Genomic DNA, 22,811 nt, shown 5'->3' with positions numbered 1-22,811 from the left:
GTGGTTTCAAACACACTCCAAACTCCTATCATGCCCACTGTTATTCTGCCGTCGATAGGCATCAAGAAGTGTGCAGATGTAACACAGGTTAACACTGTAGAGCCTGAAATGGCTCAGAACTGGTAACATCTCAATAATATTATTATTAGTAGTATATTTTTTTGTCTTTAATATTTATATTTACAAAATACCAATACAAAAACAGATGCTATTAGAAAAAACAACTTAAAAAAAGAACAAACAAAAAAAAAATCCAACTCTTCCTTTCTGGCCACGATGGCTGGGAAGGGATTAATGGTTAGGACCAGCAGCAATGGGTTCTGCTCAGTAGTATTTGTGCGTGCCACTTCGAATACATGCCCTCTCTTCTCTCATGGCGGGGGCATCTGCTGACAGCGGGCAGGACTAGGGGGCAGCCGAGCGGCAGCACTCTGTTCTGTTCTGAAGCTGTAGTCATACTGCAGAAAGATAAAGAAAAAGGTGAATTCATCATAAACCTTGTGAAGTGAAAAAAAAAACTTTTTATGGGAAGAACATTATGGGTCATGTGAGTGACACGGTATTCCAGAACTGGAAGAAGTAAGCATTCCATGGTGCAGACATATGTCGCAATACTGCCATCTAGTGGCTCCAAGTTGAATCAAAAGGAAACATTCAGGAATAAAATTATTTGAAATGATTTGATGTGAAACTATTGTATAATAGAACCGGATTCCGTGCAGTCATTATCCTGTCCATCTGCTGCACAGAACTATCATTTGAAGCTCCCGAAAGCCAGGAACACAGACACAATGTTAGATAAACCGTGTTTATACCCTGCAAGGGCAGATAATAAGCATGACGGCAACAATGCCCTGATCAGGCAGTGGGGGAAATGATTTAAAATACCATAGTGCAAATAAAATATACGTTAATCCCATATTACCGGCACAGAACTAATTATAATGCGTTGAACATGCTTGGTGAAAGTTTTCAATTAGTACAAGTGAATAGTCATTTCTTAATAAAGCTCTCCCTGCAAACAGAGCCTACCTTGGCCACTTAAAATATATAATTCACAAAATGAAGTAAAATTAGTGATATTATACTTAACACTCAATATATCTTCCAGTAGTTACTATGTCAAAAGCAGCTTTATTGCCTCAAGAATGTCATAAAAAGCAGCTTTATTCTGGACACATGTATTTATTATGACATGGTATAACCTGTAATTGTTGTCTGCAGAACCCCTTCAAGGAAAGGTCTTGTAAAAAAAGATTCCTTTTTCTTTGAGTTTTAAATACAGTCTTGTATATACTGATGCACTGAAGAGACGTGGGGGTTTGTTTTTTTAGCATTTTTTCCATTAAATTTAGTTTATCTGCACAAACTGTAGGAAGTTTTTGATATTTTGGTTACATCGAGCACCACACTGAAGCGATTCTTTACGGCAATGCTAATGTAGTCCTGCCTATGCTGATGAAGTCGCTCACTACGGACCTTAACTTGCCAAAGGGTTCCTTTGGGTGATTAAGACCAATACATTCTTTTATTTACCACAAGGCGGTACAGAACTTCGCGTGTTTGTAATAGTAGTGTATGTAATTTGCAGTGTATGTAATTCTTTGTAAGAGTAAAACCAAATCACATAGGTTTAGTTTTACTGTACAATATTTTATTAAAATATTATACAATATCTCTGATAATATATATATATATATATATATATATATATATATATATATATATATATACACACCATATTGGCTCGAATGTAGGCCGCACTTTTTCCCCCCACTTTAAGTCTTTAAAGTGGGGGTGCGGCCTATATTCGGGGTCTAGCGCCCGACGCCCGGAACATGCAGTCCCGGGCGCCGGGCAGGCAGCGGGGTTAGGATACAGATCCCCCACAGCGGTGCAGGGGAGCCGTATCCTACTCTCTGATACGCTCAAACAGCCTCCTGGGGGGGGGTGCCGGCACAGGAGGTTGTCTAAGCGCATCGTGCGGATGGTCACCGGCTGCGGAGGTTGTTTACCCGTATCGCCGCAGCCGGTGACCGTCCGCACGATGCGTTTTACCTCTGCCCCCAAGACTTACCAGAGCAGACTCCCGGGTGTCATCCGCTGAGTGCCGGCACCGGAAGTTGTATACGCGTATTGCGTAGATGTCCCCCGCCGGCCCCGCAAGACACCCGGGAGTCTCCTCTGGTAAGTCGGGGGGGGCAGAGTGGCAGCATATCTCGGAGGGGGAGGACAGTGGCAGCATATCTCGGGGGGGGGGAGGACAGTGGCAGCATATCTCGGGGGGGAGGACAGTGGCAGCATATCTCGGGGGGGAGAGACAGAGTGGCAGCATATCTCGGGGGGGGGACAGAGTGGCAGCATGTTTTTTTGGTGCTTTTTTAAAGAAAAAAAGTTTTCTTAAAAAAGCACCAAACTTTTAGGGTGCGGCCTATATACGGGGGCGGCCTATATCCGAGCCAATACGGTATATATATACTTAAATAAGTTTGGCCTAGGAATGTATACCATCTTTCTGGTACTGATCAGCTTTAGTATATTACCTAGATACCTTGACAATTTCTTCAGTTTAAGAAAAAAAAAAATCATCACTCGCCATCCCTTTTGGGAGCTCTTCATTTAAATTAAAATTCCTTTAACAAAAACTTTCCACGCATAATTTTAAAGCTCCACAGTGGATCGACTGGTTATAAATCTCTTCTAGAACTTGGATTTCTTTATTACTCCTGAGGTGAGTTGGCCCCAAAGTGTGAAAGAAAACGCCACAATCAAATATTTATCGGATCGGGAACTCATCCAGAAGAAACTTTTACTCCATCTCAGAACCGAAATGAGCTTAAAAAATCCTGCTGCGTACACAGTACTCAAATCTCCTGTGCAAACAGCAAATTGATTTGTGTTCTATAGATCAATAATGTATTTTAATTCATAACAGTGTGCGTAATTTACTTTGCGATTACGGGAATAAAATACAGCAAGCTTTGAAATTACTAATTATCTTTAGCAATAAAAAAAACTCTAAGGGGGGCATGAGTTTTAAAACTTACGGTGTGAAGAGGTCAAAGGGAGACTTTACACAAATTGCTTAATTATATTACCTTTACCTATAGCAAAATAAAAAGGGGAATATTGACTAAACACGGGGTGTAGATTTGCACGGTGAGATGAATTACACTTAATGTATACATTAAAGCTACATATAGTTTGTGTTATGTTGCAGATTAGTATTATTGCTTTCAAGATATTTGAGTTAAAACACTATTGTAACTTACAGAAGCTTGTATCAGAACAAATCAGTTATAATTTTTTCCATCTTGATGTTATCTACTCTTTTGTTCCTTATGTTTACTGGCAAATTTGTCTTTTCAAGAGTGAATTGGAGCTGCAACTTACTGAATTATTATATTTTTAATTTTTTTCATAGATTGTTTTGCTTTGTTATTCGTGTGCTTCCCACATTAGTGTACTGTCGCCAAAAAGGGCAGTAACGGCCCAAAACTGGCGAAAATGTGCAAGTACACATTTGCTCTCACACATACAATTACATGTGTTCAAACATACACATATAAAAGGGTTTGTTCTCTAAGGACAGTTGATGTGAATTTTCTTCACTATATATTATGAAGAGCCAACCCCAGTTAGCTTCTGCCGCTGGAGGATTTTTGCCAGCCCTGTATGGTGTATACGCGATCTGTGAGATTGATTTCCCCTTATTCAAGTCCCCTTACACACTGAATCATACATTATACAGGGTTGGCTCAGCTGCAGAAACCTCTCAATGCTGGCACTTGATAATGCCCTTTATAATGAATAGTGAAGTGGCAATTAAAACCACAACTTGCCCGCTCTCCCTTTAGTGCATAAACCTCATATTCTCTACTCTTGGCAAATCCTGATCTAGTCTGTACCTGTTTATCTTATCTCATTTAACCCCTTAAGGACAATGAGCAGTCCCTAAACCCATTGAAAACAACGCATTTTGAGCCTGTACATGTACGGGCTTTGTCATTAAGGGGGTAATTAATTAATCTGCATTTCCTACTATTCCATTGTGAGCTCCATGATTTAAACATCATGCATTCTCCGCCTGCTGTTTGTGCTCTACCCCTCGCTTTTGTTTAAAGGTTTTCTTAACAATATTTCAACAATGCCAACAAGATCAAACAAGACATTTTTAAGTAAGAAAAGTAAATGACAGGATGTATTCAGAAGTACACGTTATTGACATAAAAGTCTTCCCACAACAAGATGGTTCATACATGGGAGCTGGCAAAAAGAAATCTCAATCCAAAACCTCCAGAAGCCGAGACAGAATATGCTGCTTAGATGTAACGTTCTTGATAACTTGCTAAAGACACAAATTAGATATGCGTGGCTAACAGCAATTATAATCAAGACGAATATCTCATTATTTGTAGTCTTGAGGGGGAGAGTGAAAAGGGAGAATGTGGTCAAGGAGATAAAGTAAATAATGATTGAAGAGTAAAGAGGTATATTGTGGTGAAATAGATATATACTGTAATCAGTTGCATGCACTTATACAAAGTCTTTGAGTTTGGGAGCCAAAGCATACCCACATCCTAAATTTATATTGTTCTAAACCAGTCCAAGTTTTTTCTGCAGTGGGCAACTTCATCAGAATTGTATACGTGCGAGGGCCGCACTCATTTTTCCCTGTGTGAAAATATGGCCTTTAATAAGATATGCAGATTAAAATAAAGTAAATGACACAAAACCTTTACTTTCCCTCTCACTGATTTCTGGGCCTAGAAAGTTTTGTGACTACAAATTCAGGATTCTGGATAAATAAAAATGAAATAGTTTTATTTATTTTAGGGATACACAGAAATGAAAATTCTGGACCAAAACCGAAAATTCAGGGTTCACTTAGCCGAAACTGAAAATGACCCCCCCCACATACTTTTAATAAAAGTAAGTTGCACACCAAAATTGTACAAAAAAAATTATATATTATGATTGTTAACAGCAATCTCAGGCATATCCAGATTCCAGTATGTACTGGTTGGCTGGGCATTGTACCAGTAATTTTTGTCCAACTTTAGTGTGTAACCACACTTTTATTAAAAGTAACACACCGCAATTGGACAAAAAAAAATCAACAATATGACTTGGCATGATAGAAGTGTGATTGCTAACAACAAACACACTTTTCATACCCAGGCAACCAGTAAATGCTGGAACCTAGGCATGATGGGACTGTGATTGCTGTTAGCAGATTGCTGTTAGCAATCACACTCCTATCATGCCAAGTCAGCCAGTACATGCTGGTACAGGGTGGCTGTAAGTGCAGACCCCATACTGCTGGCAGCATCAATACACAAGGGGGGCAGCTAGCCAGGTTTCAGCATGTACTGGCTGACTTAGCAATCACACTCCTATCATGCTAACAGCAATCACAGTCCCATCATGCCTAGGTTCCAGCACTTACACATCCATGCTATCACACACACACTCATTCATTCATATACTCATTCATTCACACATTCATTCCCTCACAGACATACTCATTCAAACAACCTCCCCCACCCCCTTACCTACTACAGCTCTCTATGCCGCTCACAGACTTCAGCAGGGGGCGTGGCCTCCCTCGTTCTCCCCACAGAGGAGGCAGGACTGGAGCAGAGAATAGACCAACCCACAAGTAAGCGGCAGGGCTTGTAATCCTGGCTGCCGATCTCACGCGGGCCGCACCTCGAGTTCACGCAGGCCGCATTTGGCCCGCGGGCCGCATGTTGGACGCCCCTGTTCTAAACATTGTCTGCTACCTGGGAACACTGTATCCCAGACTGTACATGGCATAATACAGACTACACTTGTGCATTGGGATTTGTACAAATTAAAATGGTAACAAAATTTACCAATTTCGTTAATGCATGTGAATATCTGAAAAGGAGGAACTACAATAAAACCAATGAAATCTAAGCAGAGAGATCCAAATTTTCACATTTCGTTTTTTTCACTCTCATTGTCTCCATACCAACAGCTTCCGTTTTCCATCCTTTTTTTTGTCCACTTCTCCCCGCTATCTGCTCCGTTAACATAACCTCCTGAAGTGCTTCTGCAACAGGGCGGAGACTTGGAGCAAAACAGGGGGATAACCCCTTCCCCCAATAGGAGGAATGGGGTGTAGGCTATCCCAGTTGTGTGTGTCGTAGTTTAGACCTTTTGCGGAAGTATTTCAAGAGGCCAGAATAATGCAGACAGAATTGTGGAGAAAGAGGTGGAGAATCTGCTCCAGGAGGCCTGGAAAACGCAGCAGGTAGCAGACCAAAAGAGTGAGAAACAAGAAGGCGCCAGACAAGATGCAGAGCTGTAGAAATGGACACAGGGACACGGGAGTGGTTGGCTGAGAAGGTAGGGAGACATTGAGACAGCACGAGAGAGTAAATGAGGGTGAAAAATCCCTCTGAATTTCGTCGGAACTGAAAGGGCAGGAAAATTAATTTGTTGTCAGAAAACAAATGGACCAAAAACAAAACATTTTTCCGAATTATTTTTGGTCCATGTCTAATACAGACTATTGTCTTTTTTTCCAACTAAATAATAGTTTACTAATATACAAAGTGATCTCCCCACTGGCACGCAGGACATTAAATAGACACTACAGAATTTAACAAGTATATAACTAGAAACTGCCACAGTAACAGATTTAAAAAAACAAAACGACTTTCTTTAAAACTTTACCATGATAGATCTTCACTTTTAATTACACAGATAGCATAGGACATTTATCTTACCTCCTTCTCAATTTCTGCCAGAGACTTTATTGTTATTCCCAAAAGATCAACCTGCTGCATCTGATAAAGAAAAAAATCTGTTAAATTAGATCATGGAACACTATTCATTGATACATGAATGGAAGGACTGGATATATATTCTTTTGATAATACCTTATGTGAGTTCATGTAATACACACAAATATTTTAAGAATAACATTACTCAAAAGTGGCATCACAGGCATTTGAGGCTTGCAGTTTATCCGGATCTCCACACGAGGGCAGCAAATCCAAACAAATGCATTTCCCTGCAAACGTATCTTTCATTGGGGAACAATACTGCCTCTGGGACCGCTATACTACCACTATACTAAACTTCATCCAACTTATAAAATGCACAGTAACTATTCCAAAAATTGATACACATAAACACAAAATAAGCAATTTTTCATTAACAAGTACTGCAGATGACCTCATCTTTTACATCACTGTCTTTTAATTTTGGCAAACTTTGCTGCAGATTTTTTGCCTGAACGTAATTCACAATGACCATCAGAACAACTAGCTAAATATTTTTGAGTTGAAAAATGGGAAGTGCATTAAAGATGCTACTTTGTCACATGTGATGTTGCTGACCCTTGATTTCTCAGGACCTGCACATAGTTTATTGGTGGTAACTGTGGGATTAGCAATTTCATACAGGAAATTCCTTGCTAAGATCTAGGTATTTTAGCAGTACTTTAGTCCCTATAAGATATTCACAAGGAACACAAAGAGGGATTAGGCGTTCTATTAGGAAAACAAAAGGAGCCCTCTGATGAAAAATATATAAAATATGTGAAAGCCCTGGAGCCCTAACTCAAGAAGATGTTCATAGCCCATGAGAACCAAACAGATGGTGCAAAGACTGGTTTTTAGTGTGTTAAGGCTAAAAATATGATGCACAGATCTGTGCTAGGGCCTTCAGATGGTATGTGTAGCAGTGCAATATAACCCATTATAGCTCAAGGGATCATCTTTACTTCTACAATACTTTTGCATGATATGATGACACTAAGGCTATTTTTCATTCATTAAAATGGAACTACAAAACAATATATCTTTACCCTAAGTAATGAATAAAGAGTGGTGCCAATGAAGAATACAAGGCTGTAAACTATTTTTAACCTAAAATAAACTAGGTTGATGTTAACTTTACACAAACTCTGTACTATACAGCTGTATACCAGGCCATATTTATTTTTGGGTACTGATAACATTTCTCGAGACCAGGACTACTAGGATCTAGAAGATCCAGAAGATGTCAGACAACTACTGGTCCGTTAAATAATGCTACAAGAAGGAGACCATGTGAAGCCAAAGCAAAGAACGTCTAAAAGACAAAAAGTGGTTAAGTCTGTGAGAGGAGAAAGTAAACAAATATAAAAGGATACATAGAAAATCATAAACAATAGTTGAAACGCTATATGTGTAAATATTTGAAAGGGGCTGTTCTACCTACTGCACTAAATGTAACTTTTTGTAACTAAATGAAACATTAAAAACATCAGGCCCAGTGCTGTTGAATTCCCAGACTCTTCCAAATCATATTTAATTTTGTAAAAATTGCCTCATTCATAATATTTCCCAGGAACACTTAAACGCTATCTGGCAAAAACAAAACAGGCACTGATAGGTTGTTGCCATAGAAACGCCATGAAAAGCCCTTGGTTTTGTTGGTTTTTACACAATTAAACCTTCAAGTGAAAGAATAAAATTACAGATCTGAGCAGGTTTATTTGCTTGGCATACCAGAGAGAGCAAATAATGTTTTATCTAAGTGGAAGAGAACCTTCAAAGTGAAACCCTTCTATACAGACATAGCCAAACTCACTCCTATTCAACTCACCGCCTCTGACGCACAAGCAAACTTCTCAGAGATCATGAAGGGCACTCCGTCCATGGCTGTAAAACAAAAAAAAGTACAATGATAAAGATGAACAAAAAAAACACAAATACATGTTTAAAAAAATGACAATACATTTCAACTATGAAAGGATGCTCAAGGTTCTCATAGGATTGCCTCCCTAGAAACAGTTCATACAAGAATAGACAAAATAAGCCAGCACACCTTCATGCTATACTCTGCACATAAATACACAACAGCCCAACACAGCACAAATATAATATACAGCAGATGGCGGATTCTCATGAGATCCCCCATTTCAGGGAATAGACGCCTATATCAAGAGAGGACATCTGAAAATTCTTATGAAGGTGCGCTGGCCTAGTTTCACGTTGGGGGTAATATTTTAATTTCTGAATGTTAATAGCTGTATACAAAGAAAGCACTAGGGTAGTATTATATTAGAATACCATCCAGGGGCGGGCTGGGCCGGGGGGCAGGGGGGGCAATTGCCCCCCAGGCCGCCCTGAATCCGGGCCGATGGGCCGGCCGGATGGCCGGCAGACGGATATTCAACGCAGCCGCTTAGTTTGCGGCTGGATTGAATGCGGCCGTCGTGCCGGTAGCGTACCTGGAAAATCACTGAAGCCACGCCCACCGTCTTCCGCACCGGAAGGACAGGACACAGAAGAAGAGGAAGAATGAAGAGGAGGAGGAAAAGTGACAGTGACAGAAAAAAGGTAGGACAAGATTCAGGAAGAGTGGATAGTGTGTGAGAGTGATGGGTGTTATGCTGAATGTTTGTGAATAAGGGTTTTAGATAGCATGGGTGTGTAAGTGTTGGGCGATAGCATGGCATAGGGAGGCTGTAATCACATTCCTTTCATGCCCAGATTTCAGCATATACTGGCTGCCTAGGCATGAAAGGAGTGTGATTGCTGTTAATTATATATATATATATATATATATATATATATATATATATATATACCGTATTTGCTCGATTATAAGACGACCCTGATTATAAGACGACCCCCCAAAATCTGAATATTAACTTAGGAAAAAAAGAAAAAGCCTGAATATAAGACGACCCTAAAGGAAAAAAGTTTTACCAGTAAATGTTAATTCATGTAAACTATTTTTTTAAATAAAAGCTATGATTGAGAAAAATATTTTTTTTGTTTTTATTTCCTTGTATTTTCCAACCTGTCCCCCAGTTACGCACATCTGCCCCCAGGCTTGCCACACCAATATGGCACTGTGGCCCATGATATGCCTTTTAACCCTCTATATGCCACTGTGCCCCATGGTATGCCTTTTGACCCCCTATGTGCCACTCTGCCTCCAGAAATGCCTTATACCCCTATATCCCATTCTGGCATTTAGGGGGTTAAAATGCATATTATGGGGCAGAGTGGCATATAGGGAGGTATAAGGCATTCCAGGAGGCAGTGGCATTAAGGGAGTTAAAAGGCATTGTATAGAGCACTCTATAAGGCATTTCAGGAGGCAGAGTGCTCTATTAAATGCCCCCTTAACGCCACTCTGCTTCCTGAAATGCCTTATAACTCCCTATAAGCCACTCTGCCCCATAATATGCCTTTTAACCCCCTAAGTGCCAGAGTGGCATATAGGGGTATAAGGCATTCCAGAAATGCCCTATGTCCCCCATTTAACACACACACGCACACACACTTACCGGTGCTTCCAAATTCCTGCTGTATTGCCGGGGCAGCGGGTTGACGTCTCCTTCCGCTGCAGCCGGAAGGAGGTGGAGTTGGCACCGGGGGTGTTGTCTGCGTCCGTCGCGGATACCTTTCCCGGCTGTCAGAGATCAGAGTTCCGGCACCTGTGCTGGGAACTCTGATTTCTGACAGTCGGGGAAGGTATCCGCGACGGACGCAGACAACCCCCGCTGCTAGCCACACCTCCTTCCGGCTGCAGCGGATGTTGTCTACGCGGATCGCGTAGACGTCAACCCGCTGCCCCGGCAATACAGCAGGAAGCACCGGTAAGTAAGTGTGGGGGGGGGGAGACAGGAGGATCCAGGTCCCCTGCAGCGGTGCGGGGGATCTGGATCTTAGTCTCATAATCAGACCTCTATTTGAGGTCTGATTAGAAGACGACCCCGATTAGAAGACGAGGGGTATTTTTCAGAGCATTTGCTCTGAAAAAAACCTCGTCTTATAATCGAGCAAATACGGTATATATATATATATATATATTTACTCACAGAGTCCATTGCACACCATTCCAAATATTCCAAGCCCGGTGCTAGTAACCAGCAGTTTCCATGTAAAACACTTTCAAAAAGAAGGTCAGCACTCCAGGTCTTTAAATAGACAATTTCATTTTATTCAAAGTCAAGTTGACGTTTCAGTCATTACTGACTTTCATCAGGACATATATATATATATATATATATATATATATATATATATATATATATAATTAATATTGTTGATTTTTTTTAGTCTTATTTTGGTGAGTTACTTTTAATAAAGTATTTTAAAGTTTTTGGGTTTTTTTTTTTTGGTTTTGGCCAAGTGAATGCTGAATTTTCAGTTTAGGTCCAGAATTTTCATTTCGGTGCATCCCTACTATATACTAAGCCAGTCACTGACGTAGTAGGCCTACAGCACATCAATGTTTGGCTTAGTATATAGTGATAGGGGTTGTAGTGCAGTATTGTCAGTGTCTGGCTCAATGTATAGTGATAGGCAAGCATTGACGTCAATGTGTGCCTCAGTATATATAATAGTTACGCTGTACCCCTGTCAATGTTTGCCTAACCATAGAAACTATGCAGTTTTAAAGTGTGTGTGGGGGGGGTGCTACATACAGTATATGCCACAGGTGCCAAATACTCTCAGTACGCCCCTGCATCGTGCGGCAGTCAGACCCAATGGCTGTGCCTCAGCTCTTTGTCCCACGTCTTAAAAGGCACAGCCATTGGGCGGTGTGGTGCGTGCACACCGGTCGCTTTGATTTCATTAGGCGCCGGTGGAGTGACTGCCGCACGACAGCCGCTTTCAATGTCGCTCGCAGCCGCTTTGGTGGCGCAATGGGCCAGTTGACTAGACTTGCCCCCCAGGCCTTGGGCTGCCAGCCCTCCCCTGATACCATCTAGCAGGAGAAAAAATGTAGGAGGCTTTATCACTACTTTTTTATATGCCTCTTGTGACCTATTGATGCCTGTCTATAAGTTTAATAATGTATCATTCTTATACAGCTTAGTACAGAAACACATTTTCCATTATTTTAAACATATTGTGTCTTTTAGGACTGTGATACATTCATGTCCAGCAAACATTCTGAGCTTGTAGAAAAGGGAGATCTCAGGAAAAAAAAGCTGGGCAGAGAGATCCAAAGGGCTCTCTCCTGAAGAGGGGACACTTGGGATGTATGAAACTGGTCCTCAGCAAGAATATACAAACTTGCTTTAAGCAAAAAATACAAAAGAAAACGCCGCAGCAGTTGAACATTGGGAATAAATAAAATGGGTCCTCAGCAGGAATATACAAACTGGAGCCCAGGCGATAGAAGACAAGAATTGCACAAGCTGGCAACTGTTCACATGGTAACAATATACAAATCGACAGCAGATGGATTCGCACATACAGCGGTTGCCTGGAAAAATATTTCAAAAAGATTTTCTGTAGATACTAGCGTTGAAAGCACACGCACACTGTGCATTAGCAGCGTTTCTCTCTCTCTCTCCCCGCTAATACATTGTGCTGTTCTGCAGGTGACAATGCTGCAGACCCAGATAGAATACACAGAGGGGGTTCTCCCTCTCAGCTGTGATACGGAGAAAGGCTCAGTATTACGAGTGCCTGTCAGCCGTGAGTTAGGACAATGCTTCTTGTAACGAGCTCTCTCTGTGTCACCTGCAGTCATTAAAACAGAAACCACTTCATCTGGGCGTTCTGCCACTGTACGGAGTACAGAACACAAAACCATGCCAAAGGCTCAGCAGTGTAATTAGCATCCTCCTAAACAAACGAGTTTCCACACAGCTGTAATTAAGCAGGCCTGTAATTAAGTATATGCCCTGTATCATACAGATCATGGTTAAAAACAGCTTGAAGAATGAATGCATTGTTAACCTGATAAGCCCCGAATGGAGATGTCAGGTATACAGAAAGCAAAAAAAAAAATCTACCATAAATAATAGCGCTACTTATGCATATTTGACGTTGTTTGCGATACTAATATTCTAGTAAGATACGTAGAAGCAGTTCTATATATTATAATCCTCCACAAAAAAAAGAATCATTAAAAAAAGGAACAGAAAGAGCTGCGTATGAAACAGATTTTATTAATAATATTTTTTTCTAAATGCAAGCATAAGAATTCTGATATTCTGAAAGAAAAAAAAACAGTCAACACAATGTAAAGATAAAATAAACGCAACAAAAATGAAAAACGCGGAAGTGAAAAGTGTTTTGGGGGGGTTTTTTTGTATCAGGAATCACACATAAGAGAAAAAGAAGGAATAAAATGTCTGATTTCATACTGTTTTAGTACCACAGACAAAATGGGTATATTAGAGACTGCAGAATTAAACCGAACAAAAGGAAGGAATTGGTACTAATCTGAATACTGGGGCAGGCATGCCTCATTGGCAGTCAATTAATTAACTGTTCATTCACTGGGAGAATGGAAAGTAAAATATATAGCTTTAATTTAGCATTTTTTTTTACAAAATTATCATCTCGCCAAATGAACTTTTTAAAATATGTAAGTAATTAAAATAAATTTTTCATATATTATTTAAAAACAAACTGTAAAATCAGGCACTACAAATACTGCTTTAAGCCATAGTATTGTCTATACAGTAAACATGTCTTAAGATTTTCTGCTTTTATACGTTTAATGAACACAACAGTCCTCCTTTAGAAAAGATAGAATGTAAATAAAAATGAGACATTTTGTTTTAAACCAATCTTGTTTGGAACCACCATTTGTTTTGAAAAATGTATATAATAAATCATATAATTCCTTTACTGTGTTTAACGTTTCTTGGGTTTTTGGTCCTTTTTGCTTTCATTGCAAATGTTGACTAAATGGGTTCAGGAAAATGGTGAAGTATGAAAGAATGTTCTAATTGCACAGTTAGGCATTGCTGATACTTTTCCTATTAGGCTTTCACTTGGAGTACCAGCGTTGTTTGCTTGTTAAACCACCGTCAACCTGAGACAAATTTAATCATGCTTTTGTTGAGTATATTTACCCATAATACTACAAATGGAATGTTAAGTATGAAAATTAGTTACCAGACCACTTTCTGTAATACAGTATTTTGTACATCAATATTAGCATTTAATGGCTCAGACACAGTAAAGAGCTCTCAAATGCTGAAAAAAGTTTTAAAAAATATACTTTGATGGGCCTCAAAGCAGCATATGGCCTACAGATAAGAAATAATTTACTCCCAACTAGCATATTTCCTCTGCTTAACACCACAACTGTTACTAAGTCCAGTCTCATAGATATGATTACACGGGCAAGGATATCTGGTCCTCATGTGTGGTCTAACATGTCTTTTGTGTCAGTCTAAGAGAAGGAGATAATCCACCATCATTTTGTTGGGTCTTCCCATTATTTTTTCCATTGGAAATTCTCAGAAAAATGTTATATCATTTCAATCACATATAGCATATGGTAAAGGGCAAGTTGAGCATTTCCAGAAGCACACTCTGCATGTTGATATCTTTGTATCTTTCATACATATCATGATGGAATTCACTATCCCTAAATATAAGATGATGTAAGAAGAAGAAAGATGGAGATTTACCCCATCTCAAGCTCTGTTCATACATAATGTTTAACACCTGGCTAGCGTCCCCAAATCACAGCAGAGATCCACTGCTGAAAGACCACACAAATATATTGTCTTATTGTATTAAATCATAGAATGAACAGGTATTGGTATTGGGGAGGTGCAGACCTTTGAAGGTTGTTGAAACTGCATTCCTAAAACATGGTATTACTCAATAAATACAATAATTCAACTGTGTTACTATCACCAAAGTGACATGACGTTGAGAGTTTTCAGATTATACTATTAGAAATACAATACAGCTGTTGGTGGTACAGCTCTATGGAGAGACCACACATCAGAGCTGAACAGAGATAGAGAGAGAGATAGAGAGCAGTGCATTCTCAATCAGCTGATTAGATGAGGACAAATAATAATTTGACTGTTCTTGCAAACTCTTCTTGCTGCATATTGCATCTAATGATGGACGGTGTAATAGATACCAGTAAAACAGATGGTCTCCTGCTGGTCTTTGAGCACTTAATGGGCTTGTGCCTTAATTGCATTATAAACCAGTGGTATAGTGTTCAATGTACAGCTTTCTGCTTCTTAAATGTAAAGGGTATTCATAGGCATCACGTGACCTGAAAGTAGTAGGGAAGTCATCTGTAAGCCTGTGCTCAAATCAAACATATCCCAGGTCTTGTGTACATACATACATACATACACACACACACACACTTTCAAAGAACAGCTTCAATGACTCTTGTTCTTTTACCCATTACCTTATTTGTTTAGAAATTGTCTGATCTCACATAAATGATTAATATCATACCCTCACATTTATTGATGTGGTTTCAGGAGATTTTTCTATTTAATTCAAAACAACAAGGCATAGGGATGTTGCGTTATATAAAGATCAAACCCATACTCTGAGGCTGCAAATGCCATAGGCATGACAGCATATAACCTCGACAGAAAGACGGTTAATATTCGTTGAAGACTCTGAGTCACTAACCGGTGGAGTATTCTTTAGATTCGTATAGGGTTAAACTTTAACGTTAAAAAGTATTATTTAGAGCATTGAAAGGTTCCTCATAGGCTTTTACAGAACAGAAATAAAAATGCTATTTGAGCGCTGTTCATCCAAACCAAATTCCGGGCACTCCTTTGCAAGCAACTTTTTCTAGGCTCTTATCTCCAGTAAGAGAAATGAGATGTAATGTAACGTTTTAATCTGCTCAAGTTTTAATGTCACAGATGTGCCTCCCATATTTCAAAACTTAAGCACTATCATAAGAGTAAACATTTTTTCAAGCTTAAGCAAACATTACTTATGTTAAAAGTAAAGTTTGCACAATCACTAGTTTAAGTGTGAGTAAAAAAAAGCTGCATTATCATATCACTGATAACTAACTTACAGTATAGACAGCCGCTATGTTTACTGGATCCTCATGTCCATATTTTATGGACCTAGTGTCGCCAAAATTTAATTTACTTCAATGAGGATATAATACAAAAAAAAAAATTTGGCGTTATTGTGGTCCCCTAAATAATAAGACAGTAACAGCGCACCCCACATAGCTGATTTAGCGTGTTTTATTTTATTTTCCATATAGAATTTACTACCTCTCCTCTCAACACATGTATATACCATACCGGAACAGCAGAAAAACGTAATTAACTACTCAACTGTTTCTAAAGTCCCAACCTAGACAAAAAAATTCATTATGAAGAAATATTAAAGAGGTTCGCAAGAAATATGCAAGCGATGTGACCCGGAATACTAAATCGAAGCTTAATTACCCAGAGAGTTACAGTGAGAGCACACAAAATGATTGCGTATACGTGCAACTATATAGATATAAAAGAAACCAAAACACAGCCAAACCTAGAAAATTCTGCATACGCTCATGTGAACGTAATGCTACTATGTTATGTACGCATATCATATCCATATAGAAGCTAAAGCACATGTTCTTCAGCTAAATAAGACTTCACTTCAATTAGTTCAGCAAAAGACGGAGCCTGCAAAGTGCAATATTTCTTTTGGTGTCTGAGATTACGCTGCCTCCAAGATCATAATTACATGGTTTTATTAATGTCTCTGGTGTTTGTATGTTTGTCCTCTTGTGATTTAAGAAGTACGAGCTGAAGACAAAAGGAATAGGGAAGGGACAGCGAGAGAGAAAACAAAACAAAGACAAGGTGAAAGGGAAAGAAAATGTTAGGAAAAGGGGTTTGGGTAGGAAAAAGGGTAAACAAAAATATAGGTATGGAAAATATAGGTAAGGGTGATTTATAAAATTGACGCACAATCAAAAAATGTGATGGTGTTAATGTATAAATAGTAGACTTGGCACCAGCAGGAAGTTTGAGTTCATTTTAGTGTTCAGGGGGAAAAATTCTTTCTTTTGCAAGATATTCATCCAACTTTGGTCCGTCGGGGGTTGCCATGGAAACAAGAAATAAACGTGTAGATGGCGAGATTCTCCTCCTCTTAGTGTAGTTAAAATGGCGGCCGCGGCGGCATACAAATGAATGAAGATTTTCATATTGCGCGTATTTGTGTTTAGTTTCTTTCTCCCAATGTTGCATTTGTTCATTCGTTCTTCAAACGAACAAAACGGTAAAATTCGGCACGAAAATGCATTAGTATGAAAATGAATGTGGAAGTCTAAAAAATAGCATCACTACACCAAAAAGCAAAAACAAGACTCAGAATCACATTAAATAGGAGACCTAATGAGTAAAAAAATAAAAGTTCAGGAATTGTGTGCCCCAAAACCAACAATTGTTGGTAAAACCGGAAAGATGTATCTACATCCAAAAATGGTCTAATATGGTACCACGTAAATTAACCGCTGGTGTTTGTCATACTGAATCGTACAGGATAACACTAAGCAGTTTATGATCGTTTTCATACCAAAAAATATTTCACGTTTATGGGAAGAAAAAAAAATGATACAGGTAAAAAGGCATTATCGGCCCCATGGAACTAACAATCTGAGAAACCAATTTAATCAGTAAACAAAACTCCACTAATTAATCCTGCTAATTAACAAATTCCATTAGCACTGGCCCCAATAAAATAACAGCTCAACATGCTCAAATGTTCAATTGTCTGGCATTGCAGCTATTAGGATAATTGAGCCTTGTAATTAAGATAATACTCAGTCCCCGAAGCCAATTAACAAGACAACAATTAGTCCCGTTCGTTAATGCAAATCAAAGATTTTTCTCTTTATTAACAGAGCAGTTGCAGAGCCCAGGAGAAAAAAAGCCAAAGTGTTTGCACTGATCTACAGAAAGGTTACAATATTCAGCGATTAATACAGACCTTGTCTCAGTGTAATTAGTTATGATCAATGGCAGGAGGAACACATCTGTCTAATTTTATGGACTTCACCCCTCAAAGTCACTGGTGGTTTGATCACATGCACAAACCAAAAGCAATGCGATCTAATGGGCTCTATTTCAATGTAATCTTGTGTGTGAGCAAATACATGATTTTTTTTTGATTTTTTTTTATAGAAAAAGCTTATTTGTCGGTAAAATTGTCTTAAAATATGCGTTGACTCATCATAAAAAATACCCTGCCAATGTTATTTCTACAGTAACTTCTGTCCATGTTTTCAGTTCAAGGCACGGCTGAATAAATTTGTTTAGAAGTTAGGAGCTAGACAAACCTGGAAGCCAGCACAACATTTTTGTAGGTGCCAGAGAGAGGGTACACCCAGGGCCGGCCCAAGACATAATGCCGCCTGGGGCGAAGTTTAAAACGCCAACACCAGGGGTCATTATCTACCCTTCCTCTCCCTCCCTCCCTATTATCTACCCTTCCTCTCCCCCTATTATCTACCCTACCCCCCCTTTGTACTTCACTTACCTTTCAGCAGTCCTGCGGCAAGTCTCCCTGTTCTGGCACGGTGCGCGCTGCATTACTGCTGAGCGGCGGAAATGACGTCATATTCCAGCGCTCAGCATTACAAGCCGGCACCGAGGCCGAGCTAGAGGGCTCGCGGAGGAGAGAGAGGGGCGCCGAGCAGGTACTGACAACTTGGTAAGCGAAAACCACTTGGCACCCCGCTTTAAAAAAAAAAAAAAAAAAAAAAAAAGGCGCTTGCCACCTCTTCAAAAGTGCCACCTGGGGCAATTGCCCCACTCTGCTCCATGGTAGGGCCGGCCCTGGGTACACCCAGTAAGTTCAATTCAAAATCAAAAAAAGTAACGAGCCAGATCTAAAGTTCTAGGAGCCTGGTTCCTGGGATTTGTCAAGCCCTGTTCTAAAGCACTTCAATACACAGATTGTGACATTCAAACCTTCCCAACTATTTCTGCCAGTGATGTTTAAAAAAAAAAAAACAAAAAAAAAAAACACACCGAAGCGTTGCAACGAATTGAAGAGGTACGGGAAGAAAATTTGACTTTATATCCTTAATGGGTAAGCTTGCAAGAAGAAGGCCCCTTTCCTTCTGCATCAATATGTCTTAATGAGCGTTAATATTATTGTTAAATTTAAAAACTTGAAATATTTTTATTGTGCCCTCTTGTAACAGTGCTATAGAATCTGCTGGCGCTATATATAAAAGTAACCCCAACAAGTCTCTGTCAAAACAGCATGCTGCTAGGTCAGTCCTAAACCCAACCACCAAAAAGAACTGAATGAGGAAATGAATGCTTGTGAATGAGTAAATGAAAGAATGTGTGTGTGTGTGTGATAGCATGGATGTGTAAGTGGGGGTCATGGCACAGGGAGGCTGTAAGTGATGTGCAGACCCCATCCTGCACATCCTAGAGGTCCGCACATGCACAGGTACTCACGGTCTTTCGAATGCATGGGTATCATTGTCACAAGGACATAATTTGCTTCAATGAACCCTAAACTATTTATCTAGCTTCTCCCCATTATTCATGTGTTATCTGATCCTGTAACCACTGCTCATTAAGCCTCCCCTGTCACCATATCCACTCCATAAAGTATTAATATAATCTAGCTAACAGCCCCATTAAAACATATTTAAGTAATTTTAAATCATAAATCTCTCTAATCTCCTTATAATGGGCGATATACTGTATTTTAGCACTAATTTGACACAAGAAATAAAAAAAAAGACATCTATTAAGCCACTTAGTCTTTTAGAACAAAACAATGTAACTACTTCAAGACCAAACAAGTGGAATATTTATTTCTTTTTAAAAAGGTATAAAACCAGTTAAATTCCTACTTATAATTATATAAACCTGTCATTTTATGCTTTGAAAAAACACTTTGCATTCAGAGCTGGACCACAATTACCCCTTAATGTTTGACTTATCAAATCCATGTTTCTAGTAGCCAAGTTAGCCAGGCTGACCCATCTGCCTCTGGGTATATACCAAACTATACCTATTTACAGACAATAGCCGGATCTCACAATAAGTTGGCCCCAGAATAAGCAAGGTGATGAAAAACATAACAAAATAGTTGAATAGTGCCCTATCCAGACCAGTTATTTATGGACTAAATGGAGAAATAAAAAGCTAATTGGAATGGCAAGCCAAATTCAGTCGCCAGTTAAGGATCTGGCGTTTGGACAAGTCAATTACTGAACAAAGAGAATGCTTAATTCTCCAAACAATGAGTAAATCCATTTATTGACAATTGCGATGTGGGCAAAACGCCATTTGTCATCTAGAAGATATCAGTTCTTCTCCGTCTAACAGTGAATAGGTGAAGTCAAACATCAAGCTTACAATTTAGAGGAATCTATTGCCATAAAAGCTTTTAGCAAAACAAATGTATTAAAATAACAAGTCTATGTATTAGGTTTGGAGATATTTTGTTGAATGCATCTCTTGCAAGAAAAATAGGTGGTGGATCCGAAAAGGGGCAATTAATGTATTTGCAAGGGGGAAGCCACAGAAATATGCATTAAAGTGACCATGATGGCTGAAATGTCCCTTTAACGTGACTATTTTTCAGTAAAAAAAGGTTACCTCAGCCAATTTAGCAAGAAATAACTTAATGTGAAAAATCCTTTGGCTATGAAAATCACAAAAACATTGTTTAAGCCCTTTGGAATCAGACAGGTTTTTAATTTTATACCCTTCGTTTTAACATTTTTGCGGTGTGGTAGGCGTAATTTTCTTACTTGTCATTTGCTGTACGCATTTGAGACATCTTTGAAGCCGGCAAATTCTATTTACCTCCATCAAACCACTGAAGGGTATTTCAAATGGCGGTATTGTTTGGTATTTTAACTCTTTCTATGCATCAATTCTACCACCGATCTTTGTCAAAGTCTGTGGTAGTAATCTTTTTTTAACATTGAGGCTTTTCAGCAACCCCAGCTGAGTGAAGAAAGTGATCATTGATACATTAGAGTTTTCAGGGTATCTCCCATAAAAATATGGCTCTGTTTGACCAAGTGAAGTACTGGGAGCCTGGCACCGCCTTACATCTTAAGCGTCTTAAGAAATTTTTTATTCTAAGACAAAAAATATACATGGATGCATAGCACATATGCTGGTTGTATGTACTGAACATACCACAGTGGATCCATTCTCCTTAAATCAGGACCCATAAGAAGGAAAGAAAAGAGGTCATACCAACATTTATATAGGAGGACACCATGAGATGAAGAATGGGGATTTGTTGGTCCACTGTAGTACTTGTTGAAGAGTTTAGCACAGGATCACTTACCGTCACATTTTCATCAGGAACACTAAATCGTGAGAGCCATTAATTGGCATATTGGCCAAAAATGGCATTACTGCCAAAATAAAAACAGATCAAAATAATCCACCTCCATCCAGGGGCGGGCTGGGCCAGGGGGGGGTCAATTGCTCCCTCAGGGGTGCCTAAATCTAATCTAAACAGCCGCTGCACAAGGCCGGATTAAATATGCGTGATTGAGGGAATGAATGAGTATTGGTGAATGAATATCAGTGAATGAATGGGTATCAGTGAATGAGGGAATGAAAGAATGTGTGTGATAGCATGGATGTGTAAGTGGGGGGGGGCATGGAACAGGGAGGCTGTGATGTGCAGACCCCATCCTGAACATCCTGGGGCCATTACATTACTTTCTTTCTTTTAAGAGGAAGAGTCTTAATTACCGTATTTGCTCAATTATAAAAGACAATGTTTTTTTCCAGAGCAAATGCTCTGAAAAAAACCCCTCGTCTTATAATCAGGGTCGTCTTATAATCAGACCTCAAATAGGTCTGACTATGCGACTAAGATCCAGATCCCCCGCAGCGATGCAGGGGACCCGGATCCTCCTGTGTTATGACCCCCCCCCCAACTTACCGGTGCTTCCGAGTCCCCGGTGCTTAGTCCGGGCAGCGTGTAGAGCTCTACGCGATTTGCGTAGACAACTTCCGCTCAAGCGGAAGTTGTCTACGCGAATCACGTTGAGCTCTACACGCTGCCCGGACTAAGCACCGGGGACTCAGAAGCAACGGTAAGTTTGGAGGAGGGAGTGTTAAATGGGGGCATAAGGCATTTCTGGAGGCAGAGTGCTCTGTGAAATGCCTTTTAACCCCCTTAATGCCACTCTGCCTCCAGAAATGCCTTTTAACCCTCTATATGTCACTCTGCCTCCTGAAATGCCTTATACCTCCCTATATGCCACTCTGCCCCATAATATGCCTTTTAACCCCCTAAATGCCAGAGTGGCATATAGGGGTATAAGGCAATTCTGGCACATAGGGGGTCAAAAGGCATATCATGGGGCACAGTGGCATATAGGGGGTATAAGGCATTTCTGGGGCAGAGTGGCAAGCCTGGGGGCAGATGTGCATAACTGGGGGGGCAGGTTGTAAAAAAAAGGAAATAAAAAACAAAATAATTTTCTCAATCATAGCTTTTATTAACAAACAAATTGTTCACATAGTTTACATGAATTAACATTTACTGGTAAAACTTTTTTCCTATAGGGTCGTCTTATATTCAGGCATATAAGAACATCTCTGGACGTCAAAGTTGTTGGTGCACAGGGTCTCCAAAGAAGATTTTATGGTGTGTAGATTTAACATTGTTTCAAAGGGTAAAGTTGAGAAAAAAATGACTGTTCCTCTGAACATGACTGAGATAAAAGCAGGTGCACCCCACTTGGCAGACAATAGAGGGAGTACCATTTGAGTGAAAAGTAAAGCGGTAATGACTGACGCACATAATCCAATGAAACAGACAGTGTCTACGCTTAGCCCACAGACTCACCATATGCCTATTTACATACCAGGGAGGTCAAGTGCATCGAAGATAACAGAATAAGTTAGAAAATTATAGACTATTACTCAAGGCAACTATGGAGATCAAGTCAGTCAGAGAAGAGTTGATTTTCATCTTAAATATGTATTGAAAAAATGGGGCTTTCTGAATTTGGAAACCATTAAAACAAAGAAACAATAGAGTTGTCTGTCGCCATATAAATTACCT

The 22,811-nt window shown here is 39.6% G+C and overlaps 1 protein-coding gene across 1 annotated transcript in view; it reads right to left on the bottom strand.

Annotated features, from left to right (window-relative positions):
- Positions 1–371: 371 nt before the first annotated feature.
- The window catches only part of LOC149284944 (multivesicular body subunit 12B-like), a 45,916-nt gene continuing 23,476 nt past the window's right edge, over positions 372–22,811 (bottom strand). The window contains exons 7-9 of the mRNA XM_089496064.1: positions 8,626–8,681; positions 6,759–6,818; positions 372–458 (exon numbers count right to left, since the gene is read on the bottom strand). Of these exons, the coding sequence (XP_089352190.1) occupies positions 372–458; positions 6,759–6,818; positions 8,626–8,681 (203 nt within the window). The remainder of the gene's footprint in view (positions 459–6,758; positions 6,819–8,625; positions 8,682–22,811) is intronic.

The sequence above is a fragment of the Sceloporus occidentalis genome, unplaced genomic scaffold (genome assembly GCF_023333645.1).
Source record: "Sceloporus occidentalis isolate IW3139 unplaced genomic scaffold, rSceOcc1.0.p SCAF_87, whole genome shotgun sequence".
NCBI classification, from domain to species: domain Eukaryota; kingdom Metazoa; phylum Chordata; class Lepidosauria; order Squamata; family Phrynosomatidae; genus Sceloporus; species Sceloporus occidentalis.
Note: the sequence above shows the minus strand (reverse complement) of the source record. Positions and strands in the feature narration are given on the sequence as shown.